This window comes from Phyllostomus discolor, chromosome 5 (genome assembly GCF_004126475.2).
Source record: "Phyllostomus discolor isolate MPI-MPIP mPhyDis1 chromosome 5, mPhyDis1.pri.v3, whole genome shotgun sequence".
NCBI classification, from domain to species: domain Eukaryota; kingdom Metazoa; phylum Chordata; class Mammalia; order Chiroptera; family Phyllostomidae; genus Phyllostomus; species Phyllostomus discolor.
Window position 1 is genome coordinate 140,852,166 of NC_040907.2, and position 19,179 is coordinate 140,871,344.

At 34.4% G+C, this 19,179-nt stretch overlaps 1 protein-coding gene across 4 annotated transcripts in view; it reads right to left on the minus strand.

The window, feature by feature from the left end:
- The window catches only part of PRKG1 (protein kinase cGMP-dependent 1), a 1,342,121-nt gene that overhangs the window by 212,001 nt on the left and 1,110,941 nt on the right, over window positions 1–19,179 (minus strand). For all 4 annotated transcript variants that reach the window (XM_036027548.1, XM_028511229.2, XM_028511228.2 and 1 more), the window contains 2 exons: window positions 16,225–16,302; window positions 7,717–7,811 (listed from right to left, as the gene is read on the minus strand). In XM_036027548.1, the coding sequence (XP_035883441.1) occupies window positions 7,717–7,811; window positions 16,225–16,302 (173 nt within the window). The remainder of the gene's footprint in view (window positions 1–7,716; window positions 7,812–16,224; window positions 16,303–19,179) is intronic.

Below are 19,179 nucleotides of genomic sequence, written 5' to 3' on the forward strand. Positions count from 1 at the left end.
AGAAAAGGATAGAGCTGTATGTTAGATATACATATTAAAAATTTAAAGATTAATTACTAAAAGAATAGAAAAGAAAGATAAAACTTCTAAACTAAGGAATAACACAAGTATAATTTGTATGACAGAAGGAAAAGAAAAATGATATATTGACCCCCAAATGAAACAGAATGAGATTTCACATATGTAAAATTTTAAACACAAATAAAACAAGCTTATATATGTTAATGTTTATGTATGTATATGTTTCTTACACATATTTATATAAACACAATAAAATTTAGACACACAGTCAGTGAGGGTTCATACAACCAACTCTAGGATGTGGATTGTGGGAAGGAGGGGAATACTGGTGGAAGGTACCAAAGAGGCTTGAATCGTGTCTATAATGTTTTATTTCCAAATAAATAAATGATTTATGCTATATCCAATACTTGTTAGATCATTTTATATGCTATCATTTTATTAACTAAAAAAGAAATCCAAGAAGTAGACTCAGAGATATTAATTAACTTTCCTAAGACCATAGTCCATGAGGAGAGAATCTGAGGAAATAAAGACTTCTGAATGGACTTGGCTGTTCAGAATTTATTTTTGCATTCACAAGGGCAGGGCTTGGCATGTAGTGCAGGTGTTCAGAATGATGGGCAACAGCTGGGATAGTTCCTGGAGAAGAGGGCCTTGCTGACTGTGGTTTGCTATCCAATGCCACCACTTAACGAGGGTGGCCCAGAGCTGCACTTGGAATCCAGGGATCTGTTCCAGTTGAAAAGAGGCCACATTTCAAAAGAAGCAGAGTCTGTGCCCTCGGGAAACTTAGAGATCACCTAGTTCAATGGACTCAGTTTACAGATTTTCAGAAAAGAGACTCAGAGAAGTTAACTGGCCTGCTCAGTTATATAATCAGTGAGTAAGTAGTTAACTCAAAATCTAATGCTATGCCAATCATATCAAGTATTCTAAACTTTAGTCAAGAAGTAGCAGGACAATGTTGGAATTGGGGATGGTGATATAATGATAATGGTGATGGATGCTGATGTTACTGATAATGATAATGAACATAAAGATTACAGTGGTAGTGATGATAGCAGCTGGCTTTTTCTGAGCACTAATCTACTAAATTCTAGGTAGTCACTCAAATGCTTTAGAAGTATCCCCTTGATTACTTCTCACAGTAACTCAAAAAGTTAGAGACATCATCATTTCTATTTCAGATGAAAGAAGAGCCTCTCAAGGTCTCATAATTTATAAATGACAGAGTAGATTACAACCCAGGCAGTCTGACTTCTGAGCCAAAACTCTTAACCATATGCTACGCTGAAAACTCAAATATTCGGAGAAGGTGCAAGTGGAAGCTCGATCTTATCTCTCTTGGATTCACCTTAGTGTTAAATATTTCTAATTACTACAGATCCAAATGACTTAGAAATTGACATCATCTGATGCCCATGCGAATTCCATATGGTTTCAAGTCAGGTAGAGATCTTGAAGCAATAGTAAGTTAAGTGTAGTTGGATTGATACATGAGTATTTGGGATAAACCTGAACTAATTTTTCTTAAATACAACTTTAATTTTCATGTGTATAAGGAAGGAGAACTTTTGTAAAGAGTAAAACATTTTGCCCTTCCTCTGGTGTAAAAAATATCCTTATCATAGAAAAAAATAATGCTTTAGCTAAACAACAATGAATAATTTGCATGATGTCAACCAAAGTGAAAACAATGTGACCCAATTTTTTCTTGTAATGGGATGCTGTTGATTAATAAATGCTTACAATATAGATTATAGGTTGATTAGATTTATGGCTGTACTGTCTCCATCCAACAAGGAAATAAAACATTACTTCTAGAGGCAGAACTACATAGTGGAGCTCTGGTGTTAGGTTAACTGAGGTCACATTTCTGCCCATTCAGTTATCTACCGTATCTTCAACACTGGAATTGGGCATTCTGAAATCTACAGGAATAGTCAAGATACAAAGAAATGGGAAGGTATTTTGTATTTATGGTTAAGAATAATCAATATTGTTAAAATGGCCATGTTACCTAAAACAGCATATAGATTTAATGCAATCCTTATCAAAATCCCAATGGCATTTTTTACAGAAATAGAACAAAAAATCATCAAATTTGTATAAAACTACAAAAGACCCTGAATAACCAAAGAAATCCAGAGGAAAAACCAAACCAAAGCAAAGAAAAGCTGAGCTAAAGGAATCAGACTCCTTGACTTCAAACTATGTCACAAAGGTACAAAAATATAAACAGTAAAGTATTGGCAGGAAAACCGACGCATAGACCAATAAAACAGTATTCAGAGCCCAGAAACAAACCCACACATATATAGGCAAGTAATTTTTGACAAAGGAGCCAGAAACACACAATGGAAAAAAGGAAAGCTTTTTCAAAAAACGATTTTTAGAAAACTGGAAAGCCACGTGTGAAAGAATGAAACTAGATTGTTATCTGACACCACACACAAACATCGGAGTGATTCAAATGGATTAAGGGCTTATATGACCTGAACCAATAAAATACAGAGAAGAAAACATTGGTTACGGAGCTTGGTCTCAGAGGAATCTTTATGAACTTGACTCCAAAGAAAAGGAGAATCAAAGTAAAAATAAATAAATGGGACTACATCAAACTAAAAAGCTTCTGTACAGCAAAAATTTCAAAAATCACTAATAACAAAACAACAACAAATTAAATAGAAGATATTTGCAAGCAATACCTCTGACAAAGGGCTAATTTCCTAAATACATAGAAAATTTACACAATGCAACAAACAAAAAAAGAAAGAATCCAATTAAAAAAATGGGCAGAGAACCCAAATAGACACTTTCCAAAGAAGACATGCCAAAGGGCAACAGATGCATTTTCTTAAATGCTCAACATTACTAGTTACAGGAAAAACGTAAATCAAAAACACAAGATACTGCCCCACAGCTGTGAAAACGGCTGTTATCAATAAGGTAATAATAACAGGTGTTGGAGAGGATGTGGAGAAAAGGGAGCCCTTGCGCACTGTTGGCAGGAATGTAAGCTGATGCAGTCACTATGGAAGACAGTATGGAAGTTTCTCAAAAAGTTAAGAGCTGAGCTACCATACAACCCAGCAATGCTCCCTCTAAGTAGCCAAATTGTTGATAATACTTATTCATAAAGATATCTGTACCCCTATGTTGTCTGCAGCATTATTTACCATAACCAACACATAAAAATATGTCTTATGCCCTTTGTGTCCTCAGTACCCTTTGACAGACGAATGGATAGAGAAGACGTGGTGTATATATGCAGTGGAATACCACTTGGCCCTCCACCCTCCAAAAAAAGATAAAATTTGCAACATTTGTGATAAGGTGGATGGATCTTGAGAATATCATGCTAAGCAAAATAAGTCAGACAGAAATGTACAAGAACCATATAACTTCAGTCAGTGTGGAATAGAAAGCAAAAAGCAACAAGCAAACAAAGAAAAGATACAAATTTATACATACAGACAACAGAATGGTAGTTATCAGAGGAAAAGGGAGTAGGGAGGATGAGGAGAGTAAATGGGGTCAGGTACATGTTGACCGAAGAAGACTAGACTTCGGATGATGAGCACAGAATAGAGTATATAGAAGTCATATTATAAAGTGGTACACCTGAAATTTATATAATGTTGTTAATCAATGTTACCCCAACAAATTTAATTTAAAAAAATTTTAAAGGATGTTCAAGAATTTATTTCAGTATTACTAATTTACCAACATTTTAATGACCCACTGAACATTCTCATAAAAATAGAAAAATGCCCACTACATATAAATTTTATTTGTGAGAAAACAACAATCTGAAATGCTATATTATATACATACAGAGAGTATAAACTATAAAATTTCTCTTTTAAGTATGAAAATCATTTGGGTTGCAAGAAAGCATAGCTATTACACAAAAGAATATATTAAATTTCCCAAAAGACTATATCCTGAAGTTACAAAAATTTAAAGATATTTAGAGGGGAAAAAGTGAAACAAATCAATCTGATAAGTGAAAAGTATAAATTTCTTACATGAAACGTTAAAATTCAAAGAAAAGATCAGAAGAAGAGGACATGGAAATACAGAGTGAAAAACAGAACATGGATATATAACATCAAAACACGACAATGTCAAACAAACAAGGAAATAATCAAGAAGGGTTGACCTAATAGGCTTCCTTTGACTGAATATAACTATAGAGATTTAAAGAGGAATATCTGATTGACAGAAATCAAAAAAAGGGCAGCTCAGAGGTCAAATCATTTGCAGAAATGTTTTGTTTGCTTGCAGAGCTTCTTTTTTTAAAAATCAAGTTACAAAATAACATTTCATATATTTTTTAAATACCTAGGTTTTTTCTGCCTTCCCTTAAAAAAAAAAAAAAGCATAGCAAGCCCTGGCTGGCATAGCTCAGTGGATTGAGCACGGGCTGTGAACCAAAGTGTCGCAGGTTCGATTCCCAGCCAGGGTATATGCCTGGATTGCAGGCCATAACCCCCAGCAACCACACATTAATGTTTCTCTCTCTCTCTCTACCTCCCTCCCTTCCCTCTCTAAAAATAACTAAAATCTTAAAAAAAAAAAAAGCATAGCAATGACCTGGAAGACAGTAATTGCTATTCTTATCACAAAAGGCTTTCTAGTTTGCTACCAGTTTTACTCACCTTATTTTTACTCCTTTACATTGCCAGCCTGACCCCTATAGTCAAGTGAGTTCATAACCCCTTATTCACCTTAAAGCAGGGGTGTCAAACTCACTTTTACCAGGGGCCATATCAGCCTCGTGGTTGCCTCAAAGCACAGAATATAATTTTAGGGCTGTATAAATGTAACTACTCCTTAACTAGGGGCAAGGAGCTGGGCACTGCCTCAGGGTAGAAACAAGGTGCTGGGCTGGATAAAACAAGGTGGAGGGCCGGATTTGGCCTGTGGGCCTTGTGTTTGCCACCTGTGCCTTAAAGCAAACACAAGTAGTGAAAGTGATCAATGGCAGAAGGGACTGCAAGATTGAGCATCATTAAAGAGGCTCGTTTGTTCATTCATTCATTCGTTCATCCAACATAAACATGTTGAGTATCCAAAAAGTGCCAGATGCTGAGCTTAGAACAAAATGGAAATATTTGGCACTTCCTTTCATCAAAAGGAATATGCAGTCATAGACCTGGATGTATACCAAGATGTATGTAATGGAGAGTTGAGGACCAAACACTGGTGAATTTAGGAAGTGAAATGAGAAATTGTAAAGATTGTTAACAATTACAGGGATCTCAGGGCATGGGGAATTTAAAGAAAGGGGATGCTCAACAGTGTAAAACTGTGTCTGATGAGTGAAGTCAAGTGAAGATGAAAGAAAGACAGTTTTTTGATGTAAGCAGCAAATCCCTGGTGACATTTAGTTCACTTAGAGTAGACTGATAAAGCCAGATTGAGTAGTGACAAAATAATATGGAAGAGCATAAGAAAGAAAGAGATGGAGGTAGGCTTGGACTGGGTGTTCAGGGTAAGGGTGTCAGTGCGGTGAAAGAGTGGCCAGTAAAGAGGGCTGAGTGTGTTCAAAGAGAATTTTAACCACAGGTAGTTCACAAGAATCAGCATAGGCCAGAATGAATTCACTCTAGATGGAATACTATTAACTTACATTTTGACATCATAGCAAAATTTGATATCTTTTTTTATAAATCATATCCTCAAGTTTACTGCTTAAGACACATTGTAGGAAGGTGTTTTCACCATAAAAGCTTTCTTTAATTGGCACCATTATTCAGTGACAGTAAGCTGCAAAAGAAAATCTGTCAACTCTCAATTATGTTTTATTTTCTGGTGTTCCACTTGTGATCTCATCAGAAATGATTGAAAATATTCCTGCTTCTTTGGCTCTGCAGGAAATCACAATTCCCATGGAGGCATTTAGTCTTGGACCAATGAAATCAGGTGGCATTATTCTCTAGAATCTTCTGCATGTATAATAATCAAGGGAAAGAAAGATTAAGCTACAAATGATATGTTTGTGCATTTTATACTAGGAAGACGATGTTTACTGCATTCTTTTGTGCATCTTCATCAGATAGGATCAAACAAACTCAGTAAAAGAAAAAACAATGTCAAATGCATTTAGTTCTAAATTTTCATAAGATGATATGGCCTGAGTAAGATGACATCAAAATGACTGCTTCATTTCTGTAGCTGTGGAATACTAACGAAGAAGAAAATAAGACCTGGCAACTAATTGTGGCTTAAAAATAAAAACTCCTTAAAGTGAAGGGATTAAGTCAAACTTGGTACTTACAAAATTGTCACAGGGATGTAAAGTACAGCATAGGGAATATAGTCAAAATATAATAATAACAACTATGTATGATGCCAGGTGGGTACTTGAAATATTGGAGAGATCACTTTGTATATGACTGTCTAACCACTGTGCTGCACACCTGAAAGTAATACAAAATAATACTGAACCCTGACAGATGTGGCTCAAATGGTTGAGAATTGCCTTGCAAAGTGAAAAGATCACCGGATGGGATCCAAGTCAGGGCACATGCCTGGGTTGCAGGTTTTACCCCTGGTCAGGGGGTGTGTGAGAGGCAACCAATCAATATATCTCTCCTTCTCTTTCTTCCTCCCTACCCCTCTCTAAAAATAAATAAATAAAATCTTAAAAAATAATATTGAATGTGAACTGTAATTGGAAAATAAAATTTAAAACCTCAAACTATTTCTTGAACAGTACTTTTAAGTGCTTATAATATAATTTTTAAAATAAAGGCACAATTTGAAATGGAAGCAAAACCATTCCAAATATCTTAGGAATATGTTATATGCTATTATTGTTCCTTTCTAGTAGATACTTCTGTACCTGGAATGTGATGCAAAAGTAAGTGCTTATTGGTTGTTTCTTATTCAGGTTGCTTATTATATATACAGCACTGAACTCTGCAGCTATACACACTGATCATTGGGATGTGGTGTTTGTTGGAAAATAAGAATAGAACTCTCAAATATATCTGTCATGCTAATCATGAGTTCTGTTTATTGAGTTGTACAGAGTCAGCTAAGTTTTTCTTCCATTGTATATGGGGAAAAAAAATCCCAAATGCTTACTTCTTGAGGTCTTACATTCCAAGTGGAGTTTCAGTGAACTTGCAGTACACCATTCTGAGTCCATCCTTTAGAGCCCATGCAGAGTGAATCTGGGTATGCATAAATTACCCCCATGCCCACCTCCTCCTCCACCTCCATTACCATAACCAGCAGTGACAACAATCAGCCAGAGGTGGATCCCAGAAAGCCCTCACTACCTTCAGATCTATTGCTTGTACAATTGGGTTTAAGGGATTCCAAAATCCTCAACCATCTTTCTGTGATTCTAAGCAAAACTGTTGTATAAAGTCAATTTAGCAGAGACTTTCCCTCTCTTTTAGAGTCTTTATAGAGATTGCAGTTAAGAAACATAAAGCTGAGAAATTTTCCTATTAATATAAAAGTTACTTATTACAGAAGTTAACCATCCATCAATCCTAGAACCTATCTAAACAAAGTACAATTCCAGCCAGAAATAAATAAAAATGATCAGGAGTTCATATCTATTATTAGAATCAGCACTGAAGAGCCTTGTATTGTTAAGACAGGAATATCTTTAAGACAGGAATTTATGTAGTACTTAACCCAAAACTGTCTAATATTTGATCTACTTACCCCTGCAAGGCTTTCTCTCCAAACCAATCTCCTTTTCCCAAAGTTCTAAGAAAGATTGGATCTTCACTTGGTGAGTCTTCACGAGTGACATTTACCTACAAATAGAAACAATGAAAGTCTATATCCACTGAATACCCTGGATGATCAAATGAATGTTAATTGATAATGTTGATTATATCTCTTTTTTAAATTCATTTTTATGGGGAAAACAAGTATATTATCACTAACAGGGCCAAAGAAATGACCTCCAAATATTTTTGATACTTTCAAGTTGTTTTTAAATAATAGTGGATTATTTAGAAATTTGAATTTCATTTAATCCTCATCCTGATTCCCATTTCCTACCTCCTATGAGACAACGATTATAATAAACTTAGTGAACATTTCTCCAATCCTTTTTTATGTGTTTATGTGCATGTATTTTGAAAATATATGAATTGCATAATATGGTATGTATCATTCTGTGACTTACTTTTTTCTAACATTCTTTTAATTATTTATTCCATGCTACTAGATATAAATATAGTTCATCCACTGCCTTCTTGTACTCTGTACATTCCCTTATTTATCCATTTCCTTGTATGTGGACATTTATGTTATTTGCATGTGTTTTTTTTTTTTGCTGCATTGAACATCTCTCTACATAACTCTACATGCACATCTCATTTCCTCTAGGACATATCTATCTCCTTCTTTAAGAAAAATCCAGCCTTCATTAAAACACCAGTCACATTTTCATGAAGTATTCCTGCAGGTCTCTAACTGAATATATTCTTCATGTCCTCACAATCCCCGTGCTTCATTCACCAGTATTTCTTATTTAAAATATACAGAAATAACATATATGTCTTTTAAAAATCATAATAAATATATGCCCTTCAAATAAATGGATATTTATTTGGCATTCTCTACAATTTCTAATAAGCACTTAATAAAGAATTATAAATTGTATGAACAGAAAATCTTCCTTACTAAGAAGATATCTTGGCCCATACAGGACTTGTGAGTTGAGAAACAGTCCTCAGAAGGCAAGGAATGCAGGGAGTTTCACCTTTGTGTTAGCGCACTACCCACTATGGTCTACTAATATTCATAATGCTGGCTACATGTCACCCAGAAAAGTTCAATACCTACAATACATATGCCTGGAAAATGAAGTAGAAAAACTAATTCTTGAGACAATGCAAGCTACTTAAATACATTTAAAAATATTATGCTTCAAGGTTTTGATTTTACAAATTGAATATCAAAGACCAGAATTTTTGTAAGTATCAAGAAGGTCTGTAAAAAGGTGGAAGGAATTCAATTATTCTTCTTCACTGATCCATTTCACTACTCATCCACACAGTGTTTCAAACCCATAAAAATGCAGTTTTTAACAATCTTATCACTAAGCTGTATCACAGAGATGCTCATTTGCATGTTGATGAGGCTTTCACAGGTGTGTATGGAAATACCATAGCACCATGATTCTCAAACTTCTGTGTGTGTTTGGCCAAGGGTAGGGGGGCGGTGGAGGGAGTGTATATTTAAAATAAAGGTTTCTGAGGTTCTGATGCAGTGGGTTTCAGAAATCTGAATTTCAAAAGTTTAATGTACAGACCAATTTTTGACAAATATTGATATATCATTAACTTTCTGAACCTCGGTTTCCTCATCCGCACAATGAGGCAATTCAACAAAACTATTTCATCTCTTCTTCTGGCTGTTAAAAAATGTCAATGACTAAGGTATACTATACTACAAGTTAAGCTCATTAATTCAAAATTAGATATAAGGATATGTTACATAACTGTACATTCGTGATTTAATAAAAATCTATTTGAAATTCAAAATGGCAGATTTAAGCAGGCCATGGGGAAATTTAAGTGCATTTTAAAATGTTCTTTAAAAAGATGTTATTGAAATGTACCAACAGACATAAAAAGTGGGCCATCTATAGAATAAACCACTTTCTGCTTATATGATAAATGTGAGGAAAAACCTAACTAGTCAAAAATATAACATGAAAAAATATGCAGCTCAAAGAGTAAGAATAAAAACTTCCCTTTAAAGTTGTAATTTCCATAATTATTCTTTGTATGTATAATGAGTAATTCTAAATATGAAAAGACAACAATAATGGACACTTGCATCTTTAATTCTGAAGACATTTCAGAGTAGAAAAGGTTAAATATATAGAGATAGCCTCTGTCACCCTGACCTGTATATTTATTATTTTCATTTAAACCACAAAGTACTTTATGACCCACAATGCTATAAGAAGGAAACAGCTATGGAGCCTTAAAAATAATAATTAGTATGCTTGGACCCATGTTACTTGGCCAAGTTGTCCAAAACAGGAGAGGTTTATCATGAGGGGTCGGGGCATATGTTGCATGTGCATATGTTGTGTGTGAACTAAATGAGAAAACCTATCAAAGTTCCTTTTAATAGTAAGTGCCCCCAAAAGTCAGTTGTGTTTTCTATATTTTCCCTGTCTTCTATTTTTCTAATTTCCTATATCAGAAATTCCATGCATTTGATTATAAAATAATTATCTCTTACCACTATTTCTCTTTTATCATTGCCATAAAATGCTATTTAGATCATTAACTTCTAGTTCTAAATAAATAAAAGAACGCATGTATATTTTTATGTTTTCAACTTATCTATATATTAATTTTCTATAAGATATTATGTAGCCTTATAATTTACAGCTTTAAAACTATATAATTTTTATTTTGTGGTTATTATATAAATTATGCACTTATTGTCAGTATAGTCATAGCTCATAGTGAATGTATGAGAATATATTTCAATGGAATATGAAGCCAAATGAATAGCAAATCTATGTCTTAAATGTGTGTCTCAGTAAGCATAGTATTTCAGGAAGAATGTATGTTAAAAATATGAAGGAAAGACTGAATTAACAGCAAGATGAGTCTATTTCCTTTTTATTTTTCTTTCTAGGCTCTGATGTTTCTTATTCTCTTTTTAGCATTTTTTCCAGTTTTATTGAGATATAATTGACATACAACACTGTATAAATGTAAGGTGTACAGCATAATGATTTAAATTACAGATATCATGAAATTATGGCCATAATAAGTCTAGCTAACATCCATCATCTTGTACAGACACAAAAAAAAAGAAAAAAGAAAAGAATTTTTTCTCCATTGTGATGAGAACTCTTAGAAGTTACTTTAACAACTTTTAAGCATATCATACAGCATTGTTAACTATAGTCATTGTTATATAATACATCCTTAGTAATTATTTATTTCATAACTGGAAGTTTGTACCTTTTTCAAAATAGGAATTAGACATTTAAAAGGGACACATAAAATTAACCTATAATTCCAAAACCTTCAATAAAAAATATGAATGTGCTCAACCTTCAATAAACAATATGAATGTGCTCAACCAACACATTTAACCAAAAACAATTTAAAAGAAAAATAAAAAGTTTTAGTACAGACTCAGTGGATTTTATACACAAAGCAATGTTTATTATAAATAAATCTGGATTTTATAGACTTGTGGGGCAGACCCAGTTGGAGAATAAGGGTTAGTCAGATAAACATTTTCTTACCTACCTAAGGAATTTCAAAACCAAAGCATTTTCCTATCTATGTGATTAATATATTATAAAACTGAAGGCAATCCTGACTGGTGTTGCAATCCTGACTGGTATGGCTCAGTTGGTTGGGCATCATCCTGCAAAGCGAAAAGTCGCCAGTTTAATTCCTAGTCAGGACACATGCCTGGGTTGCAGGTTTTGTCCCCACTAGGGGTGTGTATGAGAAGCAGCTGATCAGTGTTTCTTTCTCACATCCATATTTCCCTCCCTCTCTTGCTCCCTCCCTTCCCCTCTCTCTAAAAATAAATAAATAAAATCTTTCCTTTTGCTCTATTTCTTTTTTAAATTGTTTTGTTGTTCAACTACAGTTGTCCCCATTTCTCCCCATTATCCTCCCCTGCCCTACCCTTCCCCCACCTCCTTCATTCAATCTTCCTCCCACCCCCAGTTGTCTTTGTCCATGGGTCCTTTATACATGTTCTATGATCCTTCTCCTTCTTTCCACCATTAAATAAAATCTTTTTTTTAAGATTTTATTTATTTATTTTTAGAGAGGGAAGGGACAGAGAGAGAGAGAGAAACATCAATATGCGGTTGCTGGGGGCCTTGGCCTGCAACCTAGGCATGTGCCCTGACTGGGAATTGAACCTGCGATGCCTGGTTCACAACCCGAGCTCAATCCACTGAGCTATTCCAGCCAGGGCTAGATAAAATCTTAAGAAGAAAAAAAAACTGGAATCCCCAAAGTAGTACCTTTTCATGTAATGTTCTGCATATATTACTCAAATAGGACATACTATTTTTTCAAAACCAAAACATCTCCTAATGCAGAAGCATACTTTAAGGATATATAAATGACAGTTTGGGGCATATACAGGGGAAGAAATTTTTTCTGAGTTTGAAGTTTGCCTACATTTTCTGAATTTTAATTCAAATTCACCATGGGGTAAGATCTATGATTTCTGTGAGTCTGATTTGACAACTGAACCTTCTGTGTAATACAGCAGTAAGTTAGAATCTCTCTCCATTATCTCTCCCATCCTCCTCCTCTAAAACATCATGGTGAATTTTATGCTCATGATTTTCTTTCTAAATTTTCTAATTTAATCTGTGTGCACATTTGCATTCACACACAGATATACCTCATTCCATGCATAAATACCAATTCTTCTACAACTGGTTTAGTTTGATCAGTGTTTTACTTGAGATTTATGCAATTCATCTATGTTATTATTTGAAGACCTATAGTTCATTTTCTGTTTCCATATTATCCCATTATATAAATATGTGATTTACTAAATCTTCTGTGGATGTAAATGTGGGTTTCTTCAGGTTTATTTTACAGTTATATTTTTATTTTCTTGTGCTATTAACATTACTATGAATATTTTGTACATGTTTTTTCATGTCCATAGACCAATAGTCATGAATGATGAACAAGGTTGTAAAGTATATGGATCTTCAAATTTATGAAGTATTGATTCATTTAGTACGAAGAGATTATACTATCTTATATTCTGACAACATCAGTGGATAACAGTTTATATTGTACTATATTTTGTCATCAACACTTGATATTGTCAAACTTTGATTTTTGCCCAGAAGGTTGGCATTTTCTTGATTATTAATAGAAGTAGAGCATTTTTCATGTTATTTTATGGGTCAGTTCCATTTTGTTTTTATGATGTGTCTGATCATGCTTTTTGTGTATTTTTCTATTGGATTGTTATTATTTTTTCAGATTCATAACACTGTGGTTTTCTTTTTAGTATTTATATGTCTTGCCAAAGTTATTAATTTTAATATAATCACATATTATTCCTTAATTTTTATACTTAATAAATATGTTTAAAATTATTTTCTATCCTGAGATGATAAAAGGATTCTCCCAATTGTCTTCCCCCCCTAATTTTCCCTTTATATTTAGGTATGGAATTTACCTCTCTGTATGGTGTGAGGTCAGGATCCAATTTTAGGTATTTCTCTATGGATAACCAGTTGTTTTGGGATTTGTGTTGCCCATACTGTCTGAAATCAACTTTCTATACAGTCATAGATCTTTTTCTGAGCATACTAACTAACACCCTTAGCACTTATTAATTCTAAGCAAAGCCAAGAGTTTTTAAATAGCATTTAAGAAATAAACATTTTTGAATTATACTTTTTTCCAATGGTGGCATACAAGGTATTTGAATAGAATCAGAAAATCAAATTGCATTTAAATGATTATTGAAACTCTGGAATTTTATCTACAAATCTTGCTTAATTTTTGTTCAACTTGTTATTGCAAGATAGTTTATTTTTTGATGCAGCACAACCACAAGGACATATGCATAAAGTTTTATCAGAGATATTTTTCCTGTACTATTGTGAATCCTTTGTTGGGTGGTGGAGAGAACTGTCATGTTCTCCAGCAACTGAAATGGACCCATTAAAACACAGTGAACTAACTCAACTCCTACTTGCAGCAGCACCAGATACTCTAGACATCACTGCCAGCTTCTGCCTCAAGCTTCAGAAAAACCAGTTTGCGTGGGTTTAATGAGGAGGGAAACAGATATTTCAAAGTTTAATTGTAAATGTTTTTCTCTTTGTGTGGATGGATCTAATGGAAGAATAAAAACGGTTTCACACGTAAATAAATGGCCTTGAACAGGGGAAGTCCATCTGTAGGTCCATAGCCCCTGTTTGGTGTGTCTGTTGTGCAGCATTTCTTAAGCAACAGCCAGTTTGGTTGCAACAAGAAAAATGTCTTAGCCAGGGTTATCCTTTATAACTTGTTTAAAATGCATATGAAAACAAATTTACATCTGAATACCTAAAACAAAGCATACAGTTTTAGAAAATTTCAGTTCTATGACTTTGCCTGCTTACCTGAATCTACCCTAATTGCTCTTCTCTCTTCCTATTCTTCCCATTGGGACTTAAGTGTGCCCATTTTCTGCTGCGTAAGGCTTAGTGCAGTCATTCCAATACATTAATAATTAGAATTAATATAATTATTATATTACTCTATCACATATTAATTATTTTATAATTTATATAACTAGCAATCATAGCGGCTAAGTTGTTTGACCTCAAAAACTTGGTTAGGAAAAGTCTATTTATGCCTCACTTAAAATAAATCATGAATGTGTCTTTAAAAGTCATGAATGTGTCTTTAAAAGAGTCTAATGTATTCTTACTACATCCCTCCCAGAATCCCTATAGTGCTCCAGATATTGCCAAGAGAATCAGTTTCTGTGATGTAATTTCCATGTTATTTCTAATTAGACATTATGAAACAGCATCACTAATGCACCTGTCTTCTGCTAAACCTGATTAAAAACACAGCTTCTTTTAGCTAGCACTGGGAACTTGCAGTAATAGGGTGTTCACATAGGCCTGTCAGAAATTTATCTTATGTAATGAACATATCATTCCCTGAGAGCAAAGAATTAGCAATGTAATAAAGAAGAAATACAGCCAGGTCATGCAGGTAAAAAGCCTCCATGTGACCAGTGGAGTCATTTATATCCATGAAGATATTTTTAGCCAATGTTAAGAAATGGAAGACTAAATGGTAGACTCTACCAATTTATATATAAAACACAAAATGCTAATATTTCTTATCTTGTAACAATGGAAAAATCAAGATAGAGTTTTTACTATAACTGGTCAGATGTCATTTCAGGATGCCTTTTTAGAAGCTGGTCCCTGACTTCTAATTCTATTCCAGGCTTTCTGATAGCAGTCAAAAATAGGTATATGGTAAAAGTATAAACATCATTTTCTTCCTTTAGTGTGACAAGCCACTGGTATAAAACATTGACATGTGCATATTCTTGATTCAAAATTAGTCCAAAGAAAATTTTCCAAAATATGATCCAACAAGATTTATAATGTTTCACATGCCCTGCACACTGTAGCTTTTTAAATCTCTTTTTTTATTTTAATATGAGCCACAAAGTACAAGATTCAGTCATATTTGTTAAATCAGAGGAAATAGATTCACTTATTTTTAAGTAACAATTGTAAAAGTAGAAATATAAATTCCCTTCCACCTGCATTTCCTTCCCCATCTCTTCCTATACCTAACACATACAAATTCTTTTTAAGGATCATTTATGATAAAGCAAAATAAGTTCAAATCATAGCTCATAGTGCAATGACACTTAAATACAAAAATAATTATGACTTTACTGTTAAAAGAAATTTATTTTTTAAAAGATAGTTATAGCAATATAATGAGTATTAATCTACATAAGCCCCAACTTTCCAATTCACTTGATTTCTTATTGAGTTTTAAATAAAATTATGATAGATTCATAATATTGAAAAATTAAAACAATATAGTAAAGAATAAATTATGGCTCTCTGTTCAGATCCCTTGTATACCTTATACTCATCCTTGCCCTATAATATATCATTTTAATAGCTTTTAGTATTTATTCAATATTTATTTAGGAAGATACAATAAAACATGGGTATTTTCATATCCTTATTGCCCCCAGAGTATTTAGCAAATCATCCATGGATACAAAACCTAGTGTGTTTCATGGCCAAATTCAAACTTGGGCCATCAGATCTCAAAGTCCAGATGTTTCATGATGGCACTTTCACTGCTACGAATGACTGAAAGAATTTTTTCCCTGTTAAGGATTTTTTAAGCAACCATTGTCTTTTTCTTTTTAATTATAAAATTTTAATTATGGAAATCTTCCCATTCATGCAGACATGTCAGTGGTATCTAGAATCATGACTATATTATAGCACATGGACTATTTACTGGGCTTCAAAGTTAGACTTTTTCTTCCTTCTGCATTATTTTTGGGAAATTCATGCTTAAACATTCCTCTTTCAGTTTCCGCAAATGGAAAAACTGGTGTAGTCTCAGATGCGGCTGCCGGGGTCACTGCGGACCTGACTCCCCTCCTGCATCACTCTCTCGTCCTACCAGAGCTTACCTTTCCTTTGCTGATTATAAAGAACGTGTCTCCTCTTGCACCTTGCCTGATGATATATTCCCCATTTTCATAGTGGGTCTGAAAAACAGAAATAGCAACAGAAAAAAAAAACATTAAGAAAAAAGTAATTTACCGAACAACTCAACCTCTCCCAATACCAGCTCCTGAGGGACACATTCATCCCCCTGGAGTTTTACCCAAACCTAAAATCCATCATGGCTTAAAAATAAATAATAGTCAATGAACATAATAATTACAGGGAAGTCATTTCTATCACGCTCATTTTTAAAACTATTTTGTTAATGCCATTGTTATGGATGATTACATTCATATATTTAAATCAATTCACTTTAATAGTTTGATGAAAATATTCTTTTCTCCCATCAACTGAGCATAAAACAGCACAGCTGCTAATTAAATCGGTCTTCTGTATTATTTTATTTGTTATTCTCATTTAGTTTTAGTATTCTCATAATGATAGCCTTTTTTTCCTGAGAAATTATTATGGCATCTAAAGATCTTCATTTTGAAATGATGTTGACTTTTAGTGTGAGTTTGATAGCCCTAGTTACTTTTTAAGGCACTGCTTCATGCTTTACTGTCCTTGCTTCAGCAATTTAGATTTGGCTCCATCAAACAGAATGTCTTAATTTTATGGACTAAATTCTGGTCCAGCATCTGTGAGCTCATAAACTACCAAATTAGGATCAGAGTAAGGCTGAAAGAACATTGTCACAGTCAGTGTGTCAGTATTCCGATTCTGACACAGTCACTAGGTTCATTCCCAGAGTTAAGATAATTCCCAAAACAGACAAAAGTAATTTCTGTAAGGAGAAGTAGGAAAAAATATATGGCTGGGTCAGGAGGTATAACCAGGAAATGAGAACTGTGTGCCATCTGGCCCTATCCTTCTTGGCAGCTTAGCAAGTGAGCCACATTTGGGGGAAGAAAATATTACTTTGCACACTCTTTAGTAAAGAGAGTTCATGTTTTGCATGTGACTTGGCTGTGATTTGTCTTTACACTTCAACACTATGTTTCTGAGCATTTTAGTTTATCTATTATTAAAATTGCCTTTCAGTTATACTTGACACTGAGAATAGCCATAAATTTCTTTGTATATCTAAAAAGTTAACACACTGTTCCATTGATCTATGTAACAGAGAGTCCAAAAATAAACCCATGCCTTTATAGTCAATTAATATTTGACAAAGGGGGAAGAAGCATAAAATGGAGTAGAAATACCCTCTTCAACAAATGGTGCTGGGATACCTAGACAGCTACATGCAAAAAAAATGAAACTCAACCACCAAATTACACCATACACAAAAACAAACTCAAGATGGGTAAAAAACTTAAACGTAAGTCTAAAGACCAGAAAAGTCCTAGAGGAGAATGTAGGCAGGAAAATCTCAGATATTCCATGCATCAGTATTTTCACTGCTATGTCTCCTAGAGCAAGGGACATCAAGGAAAGAATAAACAAATGGGACTTCATCAAAACAAAAAGCTTCTGCATGGCTAAAGAAAACATCAGCAAAATTAAAAGGGAACCAACATATTTGCCAATGATACCTTGGACAAAGGTTTGATCTCCAAAATATGTAAAGAACTCACACAACTCCACTCTGGGAAGACAAACAATCCAATTAAAAAATGGGCAAAGGACCTTTCCTTCAAGGAGGATATACAGAGGGCCAACTGCATACATGAATGTATGCTCAGCATCACTAGCCATCAGAGATGCAAACTAAAACCACAGTGAGATACCACTTCTTTATGTGAGAAGAGCATCATAAACAAATCAACAAACAAGTGCTGGCGAGGTTGTAGAGAAAAGGGAACCCTAGTGTACTGTTGGTGCAAATGCAGACTAGAACAGCCATTGTGAAAAACAGCATGGAATTTCCTCAAACAAACTAAAAATGGAACTGCCTTTTGACCCAGCAATTTCACTGCTAGGATTATAACCTATGAGCCCCAAAATATCAATGCAAAAGAACCTATTTTAAATAGAACCTATTTAATTTAAATATATTTCATTGATTTTCATTGAAATACTCATATGTGGTCAGTAGAGACTATATTAGATAGCACAGGTAGTGGCTAAAATGGAAAAGGGAAGAGTTATAATCCACAGCAGAAGGGGAGGGAAAAGTGTGGATCATCTCCCCCACAAAGTAACACTTTGGACCCCCCTCTTCCCCTTTCCTCACTTAGTAAAAGAGGAAATGGCAGGACTTATCTGACTGTAAATTTGGAAGTAATGTGTATGTTCATCTCAGCCTCTCAGCTCTTCCTGATGGGAGGTAGCTGCCGGAGAGGACTGGCGTTCTGGGCTGCTCCTCCAGGGGAAGACTCTCCTCCCTGGCGGAGTGAAACCTGCCCCTGTCTGGACTTACAGGACAGGACAAGTCAGCCCAAATAGAGGATCCAGATTAGGAAGCCCATTTGGCTCTCATACCTAAGCTACATTCCCTAGTCTAGGTTTTATTAGTAATAATGGTAATGTTTCAGTCCTGTTCGTCTTTTTTTTTTTTCACTTGGGTCCAAATCCAAGAGCTCTCAAACCCTTCCAAACAGTCTGGTATGCAAAATACTATCCTATTTGCCGTGCAGTCTTTTGTACTACATGCTTGTTGCATAGTCTAGGAGAGATCTGACTCTTTCCCAAGGGCTTCACCATGGAGGAGATTCTAAAGTCCCCACAGAAAGATGAGAAAGAGATCTCTGGATGTTGAGCAAGACAGAGCCATCCCCCCATAAAAGAATCTGCATCTTTTTATGGTCACATAGTAGTAGACATATAATAGTTTTGGGGAAAAAAATAGGAAGACGGAAAGAAAAAGGACCAAAATGTGAAGAATTCTCAGTTTATCTAAGCCCATTCCCCTCACTTATTTCTTATTAAAAAGGCTATCCCTTTTCTTTCTACCTGAGTACCTAGAAAAATGC